The 18,391-nt window shown below is 46.3% G+C and overlaps 1 protein-coding gene across 12 annotated transcripts in view; it reads right to left on the bottom strand.

The window, feature by feature from the left end:
• ATP2B4 (ATPase plasma membrane Ca2+ transporting 4) overlaps positions 1–18,391 on the bottom strand; it is a 114,875-nt gene that overhangs the window by 39,768 nt on the left and 56,716 nt on the right. For all 12 annotated transcript variants that reach the window (XM_065539961.1, XM_015448407.3, XM_074033516.1 and 9 more), the window contains 3 exons: positions 16,167–16,827; positions 1,474–1,671; positions 120–377 (listed from right to left, as the gene is read on the bottom strand). In XM_065539961.1, coding sequence (XP_065396033.1) covers positions 120–377; positions 1,474–1,671; positions 16,167–16,359 — 649 coding nt within the window. In that variant the 5' untranslated portion in view covers positions 16,360–16,827. The remainder of the gene's footprint in view (positions 1–119; positions 378–1,473; positions 1,672–16,166; positions 16,828–18,391) is intronic.

The raw sequence follows: 18,391 nt of genomic DNA, 5'->3' as shown, positions 1-18,391 counted from the left end.
TACAGTTTTGGATCTTATCTTTTTGGGTTTTCAGCAATTCCCAGCCCCCTCATACCAAAGGACCTATCCCTTAAATGGGGGTGGTAGTGGGGTAAGCAAAAGAGACACGGAGCTCTCACCGTATTTGACTTGGGCAATATCACCGACCACAATCTCAGCCACAGGGAGCTGGATGAGTTGACCATTTCGGATGATGGAGAACTTTTGCTCCTGTTCAATGCGGTTCTGCAGCCCCCGGAATTGCTTCTCTTTGCTCCAATCATTAAAGGCAGTCACTAACACCACGATGATCACTGAGAAAAGGATGGCTGCCCCCTCAATCCAGCCAGCTTGTGCCTCACTTTCATCTTCTGGGGTACTTGCAACTTGACCACACACTATCCCAGGAAGGGAGAGAAATAGTCACTGAAGGGCTTTTGTTGACAATAAGAAATGGGAGTGGTGCTTCCACAATCCCAAGATAGAAAGTCAGGAAAAGTGAATAATAGCAAACACAACTGTTGGCTGGAAGAGGATATCAGAGGATAGTAGGATTGAGTATTATCTTATCACGAGTGTAACTATTTATGTTAATCCAAAAGAGGTAAATGACTAAATAGTACAAACTATCAAATTTAGGCAAGTCACATGTAAGGTCACACTTGTGGTTCCCAACATGGTCAGGCTTTTGCTACTGTTTCCCATAATGTGAGACAATTGGTGGCGGGGGGCACTTTGAGATGCAGGGTTTTGTTGGTTGGATAAGGGTAGAGAATTCCTGGCTGGGGATGTTGGTTCACACCTGTAATCCCAGCACTCTGGGAGGCCAAGGCAGGCAGATCGCTTGACCGCAGAGGTTTGAGACCAACCTGGGCAACATGGTGAGACCTTGTCTCTATGTTATAAAAATTATTAAATAGGCCGGGCAAGTGGGTCACACCTGTAGTCCCAGCACTTGAGGAGGCCGAGGCAGGTGGATCACCTGAGGTCAGGAGTTTGATACCAGTCTGGCCAACATGGTAAGGCCCTGTCTCTACTAAAAATACAAAAATTAGCCAGGCGTGATGGCACACACCTGTAATCCCAGCTACTCAGGAGGCTGAGGCATGAGAATCGCTTGAACCCAGGAGTTTGCAGTGAGCCCAGATCAAGCTGCTGCACCCAGTCTGGGTGACAGAGCAAGAATCCATTAAAAAAATAATAAATAAATAAATCAATAAATAAAATGTCTTAAAAGGGTAGAGGATTCCTGACATTCTGAAAAAAGATTTAATGGAAGAAAGAGGGTGGGGGTGTGGTGGGGAGGAACCCTTGGAATAAGGATGAGTTGGAAGAATAGCTTAGTACTACTGCTGGTTTCCTTTGGAAAGCCCACTCTGGATAATGGGGGGAATGTTTTAAGCTATAATCTGTCAGCTACCAATACTAAGTGCTTTTTGGTGGTGGTGGAAAGCACCCAGATAAGAGTCACGCTGAGTTGTTTAGGACACTCACGTTCATTTTCTTCACCAGCAGGGCGATAAAAGGACAGGACCAGGGAGATGATGGCTGCAATCTCCAGGATGATGAGTGTGACATCTTGAAGGGCTTCCCACACTAATTCTAAGAAGGTTTTGGGCTTTTTGGGGGGGATCACGTTGTGTCCGAACACCTGCCTACGTTTCTCCAGATCTGCAGGGTTCCCAGATAGACCTGAAAAGGAGATAGGAGTGGATGAATGAATGCAAAAAAAAAAAAAAAAAGAAAATGATAAAAGGCAGTTTTGAAGTGGTGATGAGTCATGATCACGCCATTACACTTTAGCCTGGGCAACAGAGAGAGACACTGTCTCAAAAATAAATAAAATAAAGAGCCAGGCATGGTGGCTCACGCCTGTAATGCCAGCAATTTGGGAGGCCAAGATGGGTGGATTGTTTACATTTAGGAGTTCAAGACCAGCCTGGGCAACTTTGTGAAACCCTGTCTCCACAATAAAGACAAATATTAGCCAGGCATGGTGTGGTGCACCTGTAGTCACAGCTACTCAGGAGGCCGAGGTGGGAGGACTGTTCTGACCTCAGGAGTTTGAGGCTGCAGTGAGCAGCAGTGATCATGTCACTGCACTCCAGCCTGGGCAACAAAGTGAGACCTTGTCTCTAAAATAAAATAAATAAAAAAGATCCCCTGCTTCCTGATTTGCTCAAGTATGAGATCCAGTTAGAGACAACCATCCTAATCTACCCAGGACTCAGAGAGGGTGGAACTTTCAGGCTAAAAATGGGCAAAATGAAACTGGTCAGCCACGGGACCACTCACTTATCTTAGTGACAAGTATAATCTGGATAAATTCCTAACCAGACATAACATCTTATCTGCTACTGATTGAGTATGCCCCAGGGTCCAGCTCTGAGAATATAAATATTAAAGTGGTTCTTGGGATTCACATAGAACTTTTATGTCATATGAACAGGTACATGCTGTGGTGATTTAAATGCAGAGTGAGCTGCCATCCATTGGCTCACACACAAAGGCCAGGAAGAAGAAGCTCCTTGCTCAAGGTCATGCAGGATGGAGGCAGAGCCCACACACGTGTCCTGATTCTAAGATCCAGGAGCTTTAGGGGAGCATCAGAGCAGAGTCTTTGAGACTGTAACTTGCGGGCATTCCCTTTAAGCACATGTGCCCCTCCTTTTCTGTCACACACATATACACACCTGTGTGCCTATGTGTGTGCATGCACACACACTCACAGAGGCACAAACACACACCACTGAGAGGTACTACCATTCTACTAAAGACTAAGTAGGTACTAAGGGAAGTACTACTATTCAGATTGAATAAAAAGCAAACAAGAAAGGTGAGGCCACAAAGTTTTCAGATACTACACAGTACTTGATCACCAGCATCCTCCCCACCAACATATGTTTGCTTACATACCTCTGTGTACACACACCACATACCACACATACCATACAGACACATATACACCACAAACCACATACACCACTCACATCACACACCATATGCACAATATACAGACACATACACACCAAACACAAACCACATACACAGTACATACCCCACAGATATACGACACACACACACACACAGACCACGTACCACATACATACCATACCTACTCTCTAGACACCTTCTCAGAAGGACAAGAGATAGGCAGAATTATTCTCAGTGCTTTCCTTATAGTTGGGTCCTTTCACAGGTCCCCAGGTAGGGCTACTCTTGAAGGGAAGAGGGGAAATCCTACCGTGGCGATTAATGCCAGTTGGTATTCATCAAGTTGTTTACATGCTGAAGCAAAGTATTACTGGTTTTGACACTGGAAGTTGTTGGCTGCTGGTTTGAAGGGTTTCCCACCCTTCAAGGCAGGGTGGGGTGGCTTTTGTCTTGAAAAAAGGTTAGCAGCTGAGGAGGGTCAGAATCAGAGGAAGGGAACTTCAAGTGAGCTTCACAGAGAGAACAAGACGAAGTGGATGACGGGGGCTGCAGGGACAAAACAGGCAAAGGACTTGGATGCCAGAGGCCTTCCTCACACTTTAGTCAATGGGAAGGGCTATTCTGTTGCTGAGGAAGGAATGCAGATGTGATATAAGGGCAAATGTCTACTCTTCACTGAAAATCTTCACTGAATAGAACCCAAGAGTGGGCCAGGCATGGTGGCTCATGTCTGTAATCCTCAGCACTCTGGGAGGCCGAGATGGGCGTATCACTTGAGATCAGGAGTTTGAAACCAGCCTGGCCAACATGGTGAAACCTCGTCTCTATTAAAAATACAAAAAAATTAGCCGGGCATGGTGGCGCATGTCTGTAATCCCAGCTACTAGGGAGGCTGAGGCAGGAGAATTGCTTAAATCTGGGAGGCAGAGGTTGCAGTGAGCCGAGATCACGCAACTGCACTCCAGCCTGGGCGAGAGAGAGACTCTATCTCAAAAAACAAACAAACAACAACAACAACAACAAAAACCAAACAAACCCAGGAGTGTTACCTTAAGTGTCAAGAGGAGAGATTTGCGTTAGGACCTGAGGAAGACATCCGAACAGATAAAGATTTTGAAAATGGGAAAATAGGTACCCAAGGGAGTATTATTTGCAGAGCTTGGGATGGCCTCCATTTCCCTATGCTATAAAACAAAAAGCATCAGGAGACATACTCAAGATACTCGTCTGTCTGGGAAGGTACATGTGGGGGGTGGAAGATGAAAGTGAGGGGCAGGGGATGAACTGGCATCCACACCTGTGCAGTCAGGGCTGTGAGGACCCTCTTTTGAGACCACATTCACTTGCTAGTGCTTAGGAGAGAGACACAGGAGCTGGTTAGGGAAGTGGTGCCTGATGTCTTACCCAGGGTCTCCTGATTCCCAGTGCCCAAGCACATCACCCTGGCCTCCAGCGCAGTGGCACAGCTGAGCCCCGCAGAGCTGTGAGGATTGGCCAAACCTCCAGAAGCAAACTGAGTTGCTCTCCAGAGCCTCCCTGCCCCCACCAGCCGGAGAAGTCAGGTTCCTAGTAGGAGGGACAGCCAGGGCCTGGGAAAGAAGTGTTCTGGGTAGGGCATCTTTAGCCCCAGACAGGCAGAGGCAGACTTGCCAGGGGGCAGGGCCTTGCTGGTCCTTTCTCCCCAGGGACCAGAGATGGCAAGGCTGTGCCAAGTTGGACCTGCTGTGCTGGAAAGCCAGGCTTGCTGAAGGGAAGCAGGAGTGCTGGTAATTTGTTAACCTACCTGGGATGCTTCTCAAAGAAGTAGGATTCACAATGTAAAGGGAGGAGATGCCCTTTCCTCCTTACCATGGTTTAGTAGATGATTATGAGGGCAAAGCAAGATACCAGATATTAAAGATCATAAGGCGCACCCCAACAGCCTAATGAAACCCTCCCTCCCAAAAAGAGGGACGTACGAGGGGTGGAGAACAGGGTTACCGTCCCTCTCTGCTCTCATGCTAATACCCCGTAATCATCCATGATGCCCAGCCCCCTATCTCCTATATCATGTAGTCGAGAAATCCTACCAGCTTCAAAATATATCTAGTCCAATCACTTTCCATTTTCACTGTTATCATCCTGGTCTAAACCATCCTCTCATCTGGATTATAGCAATCGTCTTCCAACCGGTCTCCTTGCCTCCACCCTCGCTCTCCTGTTCTCAGTCTCTTCTCAATGTATCAGCCAGAATGATCTTTTTTAAGATCTAAGGCAGTACATGCGATTCATCTGCTCAAAACCCTCTGGCTTTTACTTAGAGTAAAACTAGGCACCAAGGACTTGATGGGCTTCCAGGCCCCTTATGACTCCCCCTCGTCCCCCAGTCCTTATCTCCTACTAGTTTCTCCATGTTCACTGAGATCTGGCCCAGCCAGACTGCCTACTGTTCTCTGAACGCACTAGACATGCGTCTACATCAGGGCCTCTGCACAAGCTGTTCCTTCTGCCCAGATTCCTCTTTGCTGGAGAGGGCTCACTTCCTCACCTCCTTCAGGTCTTTGTACAAATGTCTTCTTTTTAGTGAGGCCTACCCTGACCACTGTATTTACCCGGCACTCTTGATCCCCCTCATCCTGCTCACTCATTTCCCTCCACAGGTCTTCTTACCTAGCATATAATAGGATGCATTCATTTATTGTTTGTTCACCTCCTCCACAAGGGCAGGATTTTTGTCATCGTTCCTCAGGCCTACAGCATTGCCCGGCACATCGTACACATGCAAATTTGTAGAATGAACTGAGTGATAACTAAGATTGCTAACATTTAAGTGATTACTATGTGCCAGATGCCTCACCAGGCACATTCATGCCTTCTCATTCAAGCATCACAAACCCCTACATGGTAGCTACTATTAACCCGATTTGACGTAGACCCAAACTAAGGCCTGGCAGGGGTATAACTACTTGAGCTTAGTAAGTGGCAGAGTCTATGCCACCCCACAGCGGGCCACTGGATGCCAACCTAGACACAGAGGACACTGGGGCATGGAGGCAGCTGCACTCAGCTGAGGCTTCAATCTAGTGTGACTAACTTGTTCCGGTTTGCCCAGGACTTGCCAGGTTTTAGCACTGAAGTTCCTGCCTCCTGGGAACCCCGCTCAGTCCCAGGCAATCAGCGAGGGTTGGCCTCCCTACTTCCTTCATCACAGGGCAGGGTTGCATGCTGCTTTCCTCTGTACCTCTAAGCAAGCCAGCGCTCTTCCCGTTGTCTACAATTGGGGTGGATTAGTCCTGTCTTCTTCCTTCCTGGCCTCAGGGATGGTAACATCGCCACCAGGTTCATCAGAGTCCAAACCTATGAATTTTGTACTCAATAAAACGTTTCTTATGGCCTTTTTTGGACCCAAGCAAATGAAATGACCTAACTGCCCTCAAAATCACTTGCTTGCTTCTTTTTTCACCATTTTCTACTCATCTGTGTGTTCCACCTTAAGTCACCCTGAGCTTGTACAATAGCAACCTTAAGAAGTCAAGTGGCTGTCTCAGTTCCCAGTATGCCCTGCAGCAGGGCAGGGCAGGTCAAGGATCTTAGCTGTAGTAGCCTTGGGAATCCTCTCTGACATGTGGTAAGGCATGGGAAAGCCATGTGGGACTGGGAGATCGGCCAATCCCCAGTTTTGGGCTTTCCATTCCAATTCTTTCTGCCCTAGAGAGTCTTTCAGGCCCTGATCTCAGCAGCTGTAATTTCACACAAATACTTGTCCAGCCCGGGAAAAGGCTCTAAAAGGCCCTGATCTCTGCAGTGGTTTCTCAGATACTCACACAATCTCCTGGAGAGGGGAAGGAAAAATTGGCAGGGAGAGAATGCTGGAAACACAAGAAAAGGGTTTCCCCTAGAAATTCCTCAGGAAACTGAGGGGAAATCTTATCCTCAAGAACATGAAAGAGAAAGCCCCACCTAGAGTGGGAGTGCTTCTGGCCCTGTGAACCAGACTGAACACATGAGCTGGGAGAGGCAAACAGAATGTTCAGCTGTGAAGTCATCACCCCCACCCCATGCTGGGGAGTTGCACGGCCCCTGCCCAGGCTGGGTGGGAACATGGAATAAACAGCAGTGGAACATTTGTGTCTGCCATGAGTGTGCAGGACCTAGGGCCTGGGAGGAGAAATGCAGCCCAGCCCTCAGTGGCTTGGCTCCAGCAGGGAAGGGCCAACGACATTGGCAGAGGCACCACTTATCAGAACCAGCTCAGCCCCAGAAAGGGTGGGGCTAGGGTAGACATCAGGAGGGACTTCCCAGCTGTCTGAGTTATGATACCTTGCCAAAGGAGGCAGCAGAATCTTCTCCCACACATATAGTACCAGGGAGAATTTTCTCTGGGTTGATTTGAAGGCAGTCCTCTTTTGGTACTTGAGAAGAACAGCAGCAATAAACCTTTCAAGTCTTTCCTTAAAAACCCTGGATTTGGGCTTCATTTGGCGGCTCACGCCTGTAATCCCAGAACTTTGGGGGGCCCAGGTGGGAGGAGAGCTTGGGCTCAGGAGTTCAAGACCAGCCTGGGCAACACAGAAAGATTCTGTCTCTACAAATAATAATAAAAAAATAGCTGGACATGATGGCATGCGCCTGTGGTCCCATCTACTTAGGAGGCTGAGGCAGGAGGATTGCCTGAGTCCAGGAGGTTGAGGCTACAGTAAACCATGATTTTGCCACTGCATTCCAGCCTAGGCAACAGAGCAAGACCCTGTCTCAAAAAAAGAAAAAAAAAGTTAAAATTAATTTAAAAAAACCCCCAACAACCCTGGATTTGGGGACTGAGGGGGAGGAGTAGCTTAAAATCAAAATAGGGCCATGCAAGATCTAGCCATCTCTGGCTAATAACCAAATGCCACTCTTCCAAGTATACCGCAGTTTCCCTGCTTCAGCATCTCCAGTTTAACACACCCACGGCTTGGAGATTTGCTCCCTATCTGCTAGACTTCTTTAAAGCCATCGATTCAAGGTCACAGCCAGAGGATGATGAACCTGGAGTACAATGCTGCTTTCCTCACTCTGGCCAGCAAAACCCTTCCCAAGGTGGGCCACTTCCTCAGGGCATGCTTCCCTTTATCCCGCCCCCTGCTCTTCGCCTTTTTTTGAAAACAGCAGCTGTGGCCCAGGGAAAAAAGGCTCCCTAGACAGCTCTCTGCTTAGCTTTCTGCTCTGCCACTCTGCCATCTTCTGTACTTCATGAATGTGCTTCTGTCGGTGTCATATTCCCACCTTGGAGCTAAATAATAAGAATGAAAGCCCCACTTTCGGTAGATGCAGTATCTGCTTCACCCAACGAGGGAATGCTATTTTTCTTCCCACCAACAGCTAATGGTTCAATGCAAGGCAAGGTTAAAAACCAAACCAGACCCCTCAAAAACTTGCAAGTGTTGCTGCTGAATTGTCAAAGGAGCATAAAAGGCTCCAGGAGAGAAAGCAGGAAGGGGAAGCTTCCTGCTTCCAGGTTGGGGAAGCCTTAGCCACTCTCCATCCCTCTGACCCCAGCTGGGCAGCATTAAGCCAGTGAACCAAGAAGCCCAGCTCCAGGCAAGGAGGGCTAAGTAGAAAAGAACTGGCAGAGCCTGGGCTGGGCTAGGAAGAGAGAGCCCACAGCCTTCAAGAGGCCTAATTCAGCCCTAGGCATGAAACTCAAACCAGACAGGGAATTCCCAGGATGCAAAGTGGAGTTCCCTGCGGTGGGGGATGCAAAGAGGAGGACATTTTGGCTTGAGTCTCTCTCACATCTTGAACTAGTTAGTGATAATCCATCTGCCCAAAGTTTGGTAGGCAGAGTGGACCACAGAATGTTAATCTCTGAGGCCATGCCCAGATCACTGTTATTAGGGTCACTTATTTGCCATCCTTAGCAGAGTTGGGGCAAGAGATGATGGCTGCGGGGCAGAGGGCACAAAGAAAGAGGAAAAATAGCGGTTATGCTTCTAACCTCAAATGGAGGAGCTCCTAAAAATTGATATTCCTGAACAGACTATAAGCTCTAAAGATAGGGAAGAAAATCTCAAAGAAGCCAGTTGCCCATCTTCCTGTCACATCTGTTCCATCCCATCTTCACTCGCCTAGTCCTCCGCATCCCCCTAACACCACCGTGCTTTAGAGCGGCGGTCTCTAAGTCGGGGGCATGCATCCATCTGTTAGAGTGTGAGGAAAATATCAGACCATTTTGTATCACCTCATCCATTTCTATGTTTGCCTATCTTATTATGTAAATAAAAGTGTTAGATGTATTAATAGTAAGGCAGTAGTTTTGTAGGTGAACATTTATTTGGAATATGTACTCAATTTTTTCCAGATTGACAATACTACCAGAAATTTCAATCTGCCACACTGAGAAAGAGCCCAATCCCAGTATATCTCAGCTTGTGGCAAAATGGACAAATCTTGGTAAAACATGCCACTGCCCTCAGAAGGCAGAGTGACAGGAACACAGTTAAGCCCCAGAGATCTTAAGGTGATAGGAGATGTTCATCTAAATCCTCAAGCTAATAAAACAAAATTGTAATTTGGGCTGGCCATCTTAAAACACATTTTTTTCCCCTCCTGCCATTTACTCCCCAAGGAATCTCAGCTCCCTAAACCTAGTAACCACCCAGTAATTAAGGAAGGCAAAAATGCTTGCATCTTATGCCAAGAATATTCAGCAGGTGGTAGCAATTATCATAGAGCGTGGCCATGCTAGAGCTTCCCTGGGTGATCCCTAGATGATACAGGTGTACCATCTCCAGCTTCTAAGCCCCCATCCCATCCCCTGCAATGCCTTCAGCTTAAGTCCCCATACTGTGTTCCCATAGACCCTGCTCTTCCTCATCAAAGCCCTATGACCAGATTCCTGAAATTGTCTTCATTCATATGCATCTTCTTTTAGCCTATAAGCTCTGTGGAAGGAGGGACTACACCTGTCTTGTTCACCCTTGTGTCCCTAGCACCTAGCAGTTATTAAGTATTAGATGAATGTTGTTGAAAAAGAATTGGAGGACCTCAATATCTCACTGTCACACCTTCAACTCTGCAGAGGAGAAAAGAAGTAGAAGGGTACAGAAGGAACATAAAACAGAAAGTTCCACCAACAATCTTTTAGATCCAAATTCAACCAAAATAGTCTTCAGCCTTTTGAAAGAAGGCCTACAGTTAATAATTTACTGTTTATTCAAGGCTCCCCTTCTCTCCCATTCTGGTCTGAGCCCAGACCTTGCCTCCAAGGAATGGCCTAACTCTTCCTCAGAAAACACCATTCTTCCTCCTAAAAAGGATAGCATAGCTAAGGACCAATGTGCAAAATTCTATAGGGAAAAAAGAACACGTATAACCTCTACCTAGGTCAAAGAATCTCTCACCCAGGTAGGACCATCCGTTTTTTCTACACACAAAAGGGGATTGAGACTAAGGAAAATACCTCTTCTTTCTTCCCCTTAAGCCACAGGTAATTTTTATCCCAGATTCACCAAAGGCTTCTTCTACTCACGAGGCCATAAGATTCCACAGGAAAGCACTCAGAAGGTGAAAGGCTATCTTCCAGCCTATACCAACGAAACTGCTCTGTTCTTTGGGGATTGGAAAGATTGGTTGAGGTGGGAATGGGATAGGGAAAGAAGAAGAGAAAATAAAAGGGGGGGAAAAAAACTGGAATGGGGAACAAAGCAAGCAAATGAAAAGGATTCCATTGTGCAAAATGCTCACATTGTCCCTCCTGATAAACCCAACGCAACACAGCTCGCCCAGGAGCTCCAGCCTCACCCCCACATCTTTGCTTTTGTTTATATACAGCCATAAAGACTGAAATCTTTAGTTACCTCGATGTAAACATGTATTCTCCTTTGTGTCTCCCGCCACCCTTTCTTGTTGCCCTAAATTTTCTCCTCTTTTTGGCTCCTGCTGTCAGCCTTATTTCTGGCTGTTGATGAAGGCCATGTAGCTAAACATCTCCAAGCCTTCTTAAGTCTAACCAACTCTTGGCCACGGGGGCAACTCCTCTTACTCTAACTAGCTAATGTATACTCGAGCAACACAAGTATCTAAACATTGGGCTGAGGCAGGGCGCGAGGGCTCATGCCTGTAATCCTAGCACTTTGGGGGGGCCAAGGTGGGCAGATCACTTGAGCCCAGGAGTTCAAGACCACCCTAGGCAACATGGAGAGACCCTGTCTCTACAAAAAATACAAAAATTAGCTGGGCGTGGTGGTGGACACCTGTAGTCCCAGCTAACCAGGAGGCTCAGGTGGGAGGACTGCTTTGGCCTATTAGGTGGAGGTTGCAGTGAGCCTGATTTCACCACTGCACTCCAGCCTCAGTGACAGAGCAAGACCCTGTTTCAAAAAATAAAAATAAAATTGAAAACAACAACAAAAAAAACATTGGGTTGGTGGCAGCTCATGCCTGTAATCCCAGCACTTTGGGAGGCTGACACAGAGGCGGCAAAACCCCATCTCTACCAAAAAATACAAAAATTAACCGGGCATGGTGGTGTGCATCTGTGGTCCCAGCTACTTGGGAGGCTGAGGCGGGAGGATCAGTTGAGCCCAGGAGGCGGAGGTTGCAGTGAGCTGAGATTGTGCCACTGCACTCCAGCCTGGGTGACAGAGTGAGAATCCGTCCCAAAATCATCATAATAATAATCTCTTTCTCTCTCCCTCTCTCCAGGCTAAAGGGTTTAAATGACCTGTCTAAGGTCTTACTACCAGGCAGAATGGGATGGAATATTTCATGCCCTCTGACTTACACTCCATTAATGCTCTGCTGCTTCTTATGCTAGAGCAGTCACACAGAGAATCTTAGAAGCACAGATAGTGCTGGGACTACAGGCATGAGCTACTGCGGCCAGCCGAAAGAGATAATTAAGTCCCACCTGCCTTTAGAATTGTGTAAATCTATGATAATAAAACCATGTTAGTGTCAGAAATGTAATAAACCCCAAGTTCCATAAGTCCCCTTAACAGCTAGAGTTTAAAAAAAAATTCTATCAGTCTATACTAAAGATGCTATCAGTCCATAGAAAATAAAGGAAAAGGTTTATATTCTAGGAATCAATCTCTCTGACCTTCACTTTCACCTTGGTTCCCAACTAGCAGAATTCAAGCACCAGGTAAATTTCTTTATTCTTCTTATTGGTCCACTGGGACCTCCCACAATGACAAAATTACGTTGGGCTGTCAGGCTGTGTGGCCTTCCATGAACAGGCTGGCTTTTTATAGCATCAGCGTATTGGGGATCTTTTCTCTGCCTACCCTAACTAAACAGGTGAGCATTACCCTTGCCTGGGTAGATACTCTTATGTCTTAGCTGTTCTGTATCTCCTTTTCTTTCTTTTTTTTTCTTACTTTTTTTTATCTCTTTATTCTTCTCATACACTAGGAGGTCACTGTTGGTATTGGGGACTAAAAATTACTAATGGAAAGGTTGTTTTCCAATACCCTGTCTCCCCAGTTCCAGAGCAAGCCCTATGGTAACTCCTACATTAATACAAACTGATGAGGCAGAAGAACTGCTTCAGTCTAGGATTTCGAGACCAGCCTGGGCAACATAGCAAGACCCTCATCTCTTATAAAGAAAAAAAAAAAGGCCAGATGCGGTGGCTCACGCCTATAATCCCAGCACTTTGGGAGGCTGAGGTGAGTGGATCACCTGAGATCAGGAGTTCAAGACCAGCCTGGCCAACATGGTGAAACCCCATCTCTACTAAAAATACAAAAAACTAGCCGGAAGTGGTGGCGTGCACTTGTAATCCCAGCTACTTGGGAGTCTGAAGCAGAAGAATCGCTTGAACCTGGGAGGCGGAGGTTGCAGTGAGTGAGCCAAGATTGCGCCACTGCACTCCAGCTTGGGCAACAAGAGCAAAACTCCTTCTCAAAAAAAAAAAAAAAAAAAAAGAAAGAAAGAAAAACACCAGGACGCATATTTGTGATCTAAGGAAGCAGTACATGGCAGTAGACAACTGTGCCAGTGGTAGGAGTCCTAGGCTATAGCATGGCCAGGGGCTGTAATGAGGGAAACACTTGCCATTGGAAGGGGCTGAAACCAGGACTGGGAAAGGATCCAAGAGCATTAGCTATGTCTGTAACATTTGATATTCAATGTTGACAGAAAGTAGAATGTATGTTGGCCTTTGGGAATGGACGCTCTCTGGGAATCAGAAAGTAAACAGTGGCAGCTCTGGGAAGGGATCTGGAAAACTGGAGGAAAGCCGGAATCCTGTTGTCAGGAGCTCTCTAGGTTCCAGCTTCTTTGGACTCCCGAGTGCCTGTTTGTGAGAGAGACAGCTGACCAAAGGGATCAAAAACAGCATAGGAAGGGAAAAAGAAAGATCCTGTTTAAATTCTGACGGGTGTTTGTAAAATACTGCATGATCTCAGTGAAGATATAATTAAGAACAGACCCTCAGCAGTCAATATGGCTGTAAAAGTGACCAAATAAAGAAATCTAGCTGGCAAGAAGGAGACAGAGCCCAAAGGGCTATGATTAAGGGCTACCGTTAGAAGGCAGAGACTGAGCCACATGAAAGCCATTAGATATTGCCACCTTACCCGTGGGGTTTGTTTTTTTTTGTGATTAAGAAGTGAGCAAATGAAATGGACGGTGGTTGCAGTTACACATACAGTAACCTCTCCAGATACGACAAAACATTGCACTCCATAGGCACCCATATTCTGGCAAGTATCTAGAGACACATGGACTCTGTTTTAATCTGAGAAAACTTATCTATTGAACACCTAATTATAAGTATGAGCACTGCACATATATTATTTAATCTCAGTAACTCTATGGGCTAGGTGTTATCAACTCTTATTTTCAAAGAAGAAACAGACTCAGGGAGGCTGAGTAAACTATGGAGGGCTACTTAGCTAGTAAATGGTGGAACTAGTGTTTGAACTCGAAGCCTGTGAGATAGGAAACCAAATTCTAGAAGTAAAGAAAATAGGTAGGGAAGCTTCCTTAGGTTGTAAAGAAAATAAGACATAAACTAGGTATAGATATCTATGTAAAAATCTCTTTCTCTTTTTTCATCCTAAAGAGTCTAGGCTCCAAGTCACTAACTTATAATACAGCACTGGCAAAGGATAACAGCTTCTTAGAATTGGTGAGAAATATGCTGTGGTCTCTGAGGAAGGTTCAGAAATAGGAGGCCGCATGAGGCTGAAAGCCCCTAATGGAAAAGATCTTTGCTCCATCTCACACTACTCAACCATGAACTGCCAGGCGTACAGGGCCAAATAAGTATCTGCTACGGAGATGCTAAAACCAGGCAAAAGTGAAAAAGCAAGTTTCCTTTTGTTCTTTCTACATTTTTATGAGACAAAATTTCATCACACCATGGCACACCGGGCAACTGGGCTGGGCCAGGAAAGCCTGAAGCTGGATTTTTCATTATCTTTGAACTTTTTTTTATTTTTTAAGAAGAGATTAAGACCGGGCACAGTGGCTCATACCTGTAATCCCAGCACTTTGGGAGGCCGAGGCGGGCGGATCACCTGAGGTCAGGAGTTTGAGACCAGCCTGCCCAAGATGGTGAAACTCCATCTCTACTAAAAAGACAAAATTAGCCAGGTGTGGTGGCACATGCCTATAATCCCAGCTACTCGGGAGGCTGAGGCAGGATAATTGCTTGAATCCAGGAGGCAGAGGTTGCAGTGAGCCGGGAATGAACCATTGCACTCCAGCCTGCCTGGGCAACAAGAGTGAGACTCCATCTCAAAAAAAAAAACCCCCAAAAAACAAAAAAACAAACAAACAACAACAACAAAAAGATTAAGAAGAACTACATTAAAAGTGTATCCAGCAGAGTTGAAAAAATCACTTATAATTCTCTGACACAAAACAGTGAGTGATCCAAAGATATGATGGGTACAATTATATACCTTGTGATTTAGCATTCCATTTCCTTCTTTTTCCTTTTTATTTAAAATAAATAGAGGCTGGGCGTGGTGGCTTATGCCTGTAAGCCTCCTCATCCCAAAACTGTGGGAGGCCAAGGCAGGCAGATCACCTGAGGTCAGGAGTTTGAGACCAGGCTGACCAACATGGTGAAATCCCATCTCTACTAAAATACAAAAAATTAGCTGGGCATGGTGGTGCACACCTGTAGTCCCAGCTGCCTGGGAGGCTGAGGCATGAGAATTGCTTGAATCTGGGAGGCAGAGGTTGCAGTTAGCTGAGATCATGCCACTGCACTCCAGCCTGGGTGACACAGCAAGACTCTTGTCTCAAAAAAAAAAAAAAAAAAAAAAAAAAAAAAAAGAGATGGGGTGTCATTGTGTTGCCCAGGCTGGTCTGGAACTCCTGGGCTCCAGTGATCCTCCTACCTCAGCCTGCCAAAATGCTGGGATTACAGATGTGAGCCACCCACCCTGCTTGGCCTATCATCCCATTTCTAATGGTATATAATAGGGAAGTTCTCAACTGGGCAGCTGGACTTACTCACTTTTCTGTACCCTTCCTTCCTCCATTCGTTCAACTGTAAGATCAGTATAGGGAAGAATTAAAGTATTTTATAATCAGACATATAGAAGAAGGGACTTGATTATTTACTGACAACAACATTTATATCATAAACATTTTAAAACTAAATGGACACTGATACAGAAAAAGGAGAAAAGAGGCGTCAGGAGCAGGCGTGATCATGGCTCACTGGGCCTGTAATCCCAACGCTTTGGGAGGCCAAGGTGGGAGGATCATTTGAGCCCAGGAGTTTGAGATGAGTCTAGGCAAGATACTGAGACCTCATTTCTACAAAAAAATCAAAAAAGCTAGCTGGGTGTGGTGGCACACACCTATGGTCCCAGCTACCCAGGAGGCTGAGGTAGCAGGATGGCTTCAGCCCAGGAGGTTGAGGCTGCAGTGAGCCATGATCATGCCACTGCACTACAGCCTGGGTAAAAGAGCAAGACCCTGTTTCACACACACACACACACACACACACACACACACACACACACGCACATACACACAAGAAAGAAAAAGAAAGAAACAAAAGAAGAAGAAAGAGAAAAGAAGAAAAGAAAAAGGAGAAAAGAATAATCTTCAGAGAATAGCAGTTTCTAAACATCATCTCTGTGAAAGATACGGCTCTTCATGGCCTCACCTCCTTTCAATGCTTCAGAAGCCATACCTTTCCAACCTGACAAAAATATACCAGTTGGGCCTCTAGAAATGTGCCTTCTCTAGAAGCTGGGAAAAGAATATTTTGAAACACTAGCCACCTTCCTCCAACTCCCCACCCCTGATATGGCCTTTACCTTCCACAGGGGAGGTTTTCAGTCTACTGCAGAGATTCTGTACACCTCCATAGTGGACGTTAATCTGGGTCAGAGCATCCCTCGAACGCAGCTCCATGAGCTTCCTCAGTTCCATTACTGTGCAGCCAAAGTCCCCTTCACGGCTCTCGGCCATCGAGTTGGCAGGCAAGACACGGTCTGATGGGTTCGTCATTTTGCCTGTTGTTACCAAGCCCCTCAACCAGAGAAGATGTAGTGTTTCCCTTCAACTGACCAGTGTCTCCTGCCTTCCTGTCTCAACTTCTTCCTACTTCTTGCTTCTCTGGGGGCCCAGTGAGGGAACAGATCGAATGTATCTTGTGCAATAAGCTCCCGAGTAGCTGTCCGAAGTCTAGATCCTTTCTTCTGTATGAAATCTGGCAGCGAGAGGAGGAAGAGGATGGGGGAACTGAGTGGAAGGTGGACTCCGTGTCACGTTGATTGGTGTCCCCAGGTGGTGATGATAGTGGTTGTCCAGGATAGGTAGGTTCCTAGCTTAGACCAACTTGCCCAGATGAAAGTGTAAACAGGATGTGCATGTTACCATGGCAGCAACCTTAGCAACAACCAGCAACTGTAGTGGTAGAGAGGCATCAGGAGGAGGAAGAGGAGAGCTTCCTGGATACTGATGACAACCGGATCTCTGCAATAAAGGTTCAAAGATAGACAAAAAGAAACCATTAGAGCAGCCATGAGTATCCAGAATCTGCAAGGGCAAGAGGTACCCAGTCTAAGCACAAGGGTTTAAGTGACAGTTGAGGTCTGAGCTAAACTGATAGCTGAGGCCTGAGCTTAGGGAGCTGACTCAGGAGAGGCCCGTTCCTCCCTGGGAGGCCCCCGCAGACTGCAAACCCCAACGTAGAGGAGTAATTTCAATATACCCTAGTCTTTATATCTCACCTCTCCCAACCAAGCAACATAAAACCCACAGCTTCAGAAACTTGGAAATAAATGGTTACAACCTCTAATGGCTCTAGTGTTTTCCCTGTCTATTTGAGGGACCTGTGACAGGATACTTTAGTCTGACATTATCTATAAAAGATGAGAAGAGGTCAGAAAAAGGAGTTCAGATCTAAGTCATCTGAATGGTTGCCTGTCAGTCGGCCTACCTCTCCCACACCCCACACTCTTCCCACTCCCAACACACACATTTACACACAAGGAAGACAACCTGATAGAAGATGTCAAAATCCTCCAAAGCCCCTTAGAGTACTCAGCTTCCAGGTGTATGGAAATTCTGTAGCCTGTTGCAGGTGTCAACCTGGCAGGCACCAAGTTTTGGTCTCAAGGCTAAGCTCCACCCTACTCCAAGAGGCTTTTGGGGAGAAGAGGAGAGTAAAATGCTTTGTCAGTTGGCGATACAGGGTGAACTTTTTTTTTTTTTCTTTAGTAAGGGGGACAGAAGGACCTCTGAGGAGGAAAGATAGGGAGTTTGAAGCCTGAGCATTAAAGTTTCTCTGGAGTGGGAGTGATAAGACACCTCTCAATTCAGATAGAGGACAGGGCCACAGCAAGGTCAGCAGGGAAGACAAGCTAGCCTGTGAGTAAGCACCAGAGTCTCACTCATCTCAATAAAGGCACCAGAGAGAGGCCAGCATTTCTCCCCTTAGAAAGATGCATTACCTCTCATGCATGCTAACTAGGGGGTGTGGTGGAGCTATGTGTAGGTGAGGATACAGAGGGCTGAAGGTGGGAAGAGAACTTATCCTGAGGCCCCTTCTCAGTTTTAAAGTGGGGCCGCTGTGTGTCATAACACTGACAGGTGTCACTGCCACACATCAGCCTTTCAAATGTGAAGGGGCTCTTAGCACAGCACCAGGACATGGGACCCCAGCCCCAGTTACATAGTCCCCACTGATGACTTCAGTTACCAGGGGGTGGCAAGGAGCTCTGGCCAACCTCTCTGTAATAAATAGATGCCACCCTTACTTCTAGAAGGTGAACAAAGAAGCACAAGAACTATCAGATAAGGGACTTGATTCTTTTATCAGTGATCTCCTCCAAAGTCACATGTAGCCAAAGTCTTTGCCAATTCCTGACAATCTTCTTCCCAGAAGCTTCCACAGGGATGCAGGTTGATTTATACTCCTCCCTCTCCCAATTTTCCCCTTGCCTCCTCTTCCTCCCATAGATTTTTAGCACTACTCTTGACTCACAAAGAGTTAAGAAAGCAGGGTTCTATTTGTTTTAAAATATCATAACCCCTT

Source organism: Macaca fascicularis, chromosome 1 (genome assembly GCF_037993035.2).
Source record: "Macaca fascicularis isolate 582-1 chromosome 1, T2T-MFA8v1.1".
NCBI lineage: Eukaryota > Metazoa > Chordata > Mammalia > Primates > Cercopithecidae > Macaca > Macaca fascicularis.
Note: the sequence above shows the minus strand (reverse complement) of the source record. Positions and strands in the feature narration are given on the sequence as shown.